The 1,827-nt window shown below is 63.5% G+C and overlaps 1 protein-coding gene across 1 annotated transcript; it reads right to left on the bottom strand.

Annotated features, from left to right (window-relative positions):
• Positions 1-369: 369 nt before the first annotated feature.
• Positions 370-1,544, bottom strand: LOC126202868 (uncharacterized). The gene is made up of 2 exons (XM_049936946.1): positions 1,339-1,544; positions 370-1,003 (listed from the first exon to the last, which is right to left on the bottom strand). The coding sequence occupies exons 1-2, from the start codon at positions 1,542-1,544 to the stop codon at positions 370-372; spliced, it is 840 nt and encodes a 279-aa protein (XP_049792903.1).
• Positions 1,545-1,827: the final 283 nt, after the last annotated feature.

Raw genomic sequence — 1,827 nt, 5'->3', positions numbered from 1 at the left:
AAGGGAGCGTCGGGTTTGGGAGGTGATTGCTGGTTTAATTCGTATCAGCTGTCCGCGGAAAACTCATCCCAACGATCTCATATGAAGTTATTACGTCTACGCCTTTCACGACTGTAAGAGGGTCCACTCCATAGTACTGCGTTAAAATTCCGAGGCGTTTCGACGAGTGTCACTCTCGTCATTCTCTGGCGCCAGAAGTTAAGGTGATGAGAATGACACGCATCGAAATGTTGCCACCTGGATGGCGTTCCAGGAAGATTTCATCAGTGACAATATGATTTCCGCAGTGGTGAGGCTAAACCACACGGTCAATCCATTTGTGCCGGACAATAAAGTATTTTCATGAACAGAAGTGTCGAGAGAGAAGAGTCACGGATCACTGAGGCAGCTAGCAGAGTCGCAGTCGGGTGCCAGGGGCGGCAGGTAGATGTGCAGCTGGCGGCGGCGTGGGTTGCAGCAGCGCTCTTCCGACTCCTCCTCCAGGTCCGCCTCCAGCGACGGCGGCGGCGTGGGCGACGCGGGCGGCGTCGGAGAAACTGGTGGCGGAGGCGGTGGCTGGCGGCAGCGTGAGCCCCAGTGTGCCAGCGCGCGCCCCGACACCGCAGAGGGCGGCAGCGGCGGCGGCTCCAGTTCCAGGCTCGCCGCGCGCAGGATACGCCGCGGAGGCCGGAGGCGGCCGGTGGGGTGCGCCGACGCCTGGGGCGGAGGTGTCGGGGGCGGCGTCGGGCCGCGCGACAGCTCCAGCCAGCCTAGCACGCGCTCCGACAGCGGGCCCAGCAGCTCGTCCGCCGCCGGCCCGTCCTCACAGCAGTCGCTGCCGCTGCTGGTCGACGGAGGCGGCAGGCAGGGACAGCCGCAGCACCCCAACCGCTGCGGCGCCGCCTCCCACCGGCTGTGCGGCTTCCTGCGCTGTCGCAGACGCCGGCGCTCCGGGGGCGAAACGCCCGCAGTTCTGCCGGCGACGGGAACGGCGTCGACGACTCTTCCCGAGGGCAAGCTCAGCCTGCGGACGCAGGGGGAGGGCTCGACGGCGCCTACGGTGGGCGAGCAGCGCACGGCGGCCTTCTGCGGCTGCGGGGGCGGGGGCGGAGGTCGGCGGTAGCGGCGGCTGTGGGGGGCGGCCGCAGCGGGGTCGTCCGCGGACAGGATGGCGTGCCGCGCGCCGCGCACCCACACCGTGCGAACCACCAGCGGCCGCTGCGACGACGCCCAGTGCGTCGGCATCACTGACGCTGCTCACGTTTCTCTGCACATTCTGCACGTCCAGAATTGAGGCAGGAGCACGAAATGTAAAGAGTAGTTCGTAGCGGACTAAACGAGAACAGCTGAACGAGCTACTGGGACTGGTCGCCGGAGGAGCGGGCGGTTAGCAAAGACGCGTGCGCGGCGCCCGCTGCTACTGGAGGCGCCTGCCGGCCGGTGCCCGTTGCCCGCCACGCGCTGCCGCCACTGCGCATGCGCACGGCTGCCTCTTCTCTGCTCTGCGAACTTCGACGCCACCGCCGCTGGCGTTTGTGGCCGCTGACACTGCACAATGTGGACATTTGACGGAGATGATTTCTCAAGTATCCTGGGCGTGACTGACTAATGATGTGCTCTGTATAGCGTGTTGTTGATTCAATTTTATGCACATTGGTTCTACCGAGCCAGTTTTCTTCGTGTGCTCGAGACATATCATCCATCACAAACAAACTCCACCGTCCACAGAGCTCAAATTTAGTCATCAAGGCTGGATATACGCATAAACTAGGCAGTCCGGGCTTAGGGTGCAGAGAGGAAAAGGGTGGCCGAGAGACCTCGATCGGAGCAAGCATTTTCGGTATACTT

The sequence above is a fragment of the Schistocerca nitens genome, chromosome 1 (assembly GCF_023898315.1).
Source record: "Schistocerca nitens isolate TAMUIC-IGC-003100 chromosome 1, iqSchNite1.1, whole genome shotgun sequence".
NCBI lineage: Eukaryota > Metazoa > Arthropoda > Insecta > Orthoptera > Acrididae > Schistocerca > Schistocerca nitens.
Note: the sequence above shows the minus strand (reverse complement) of the source record. Positions and strands in the feature narration are given on the sequence as shown.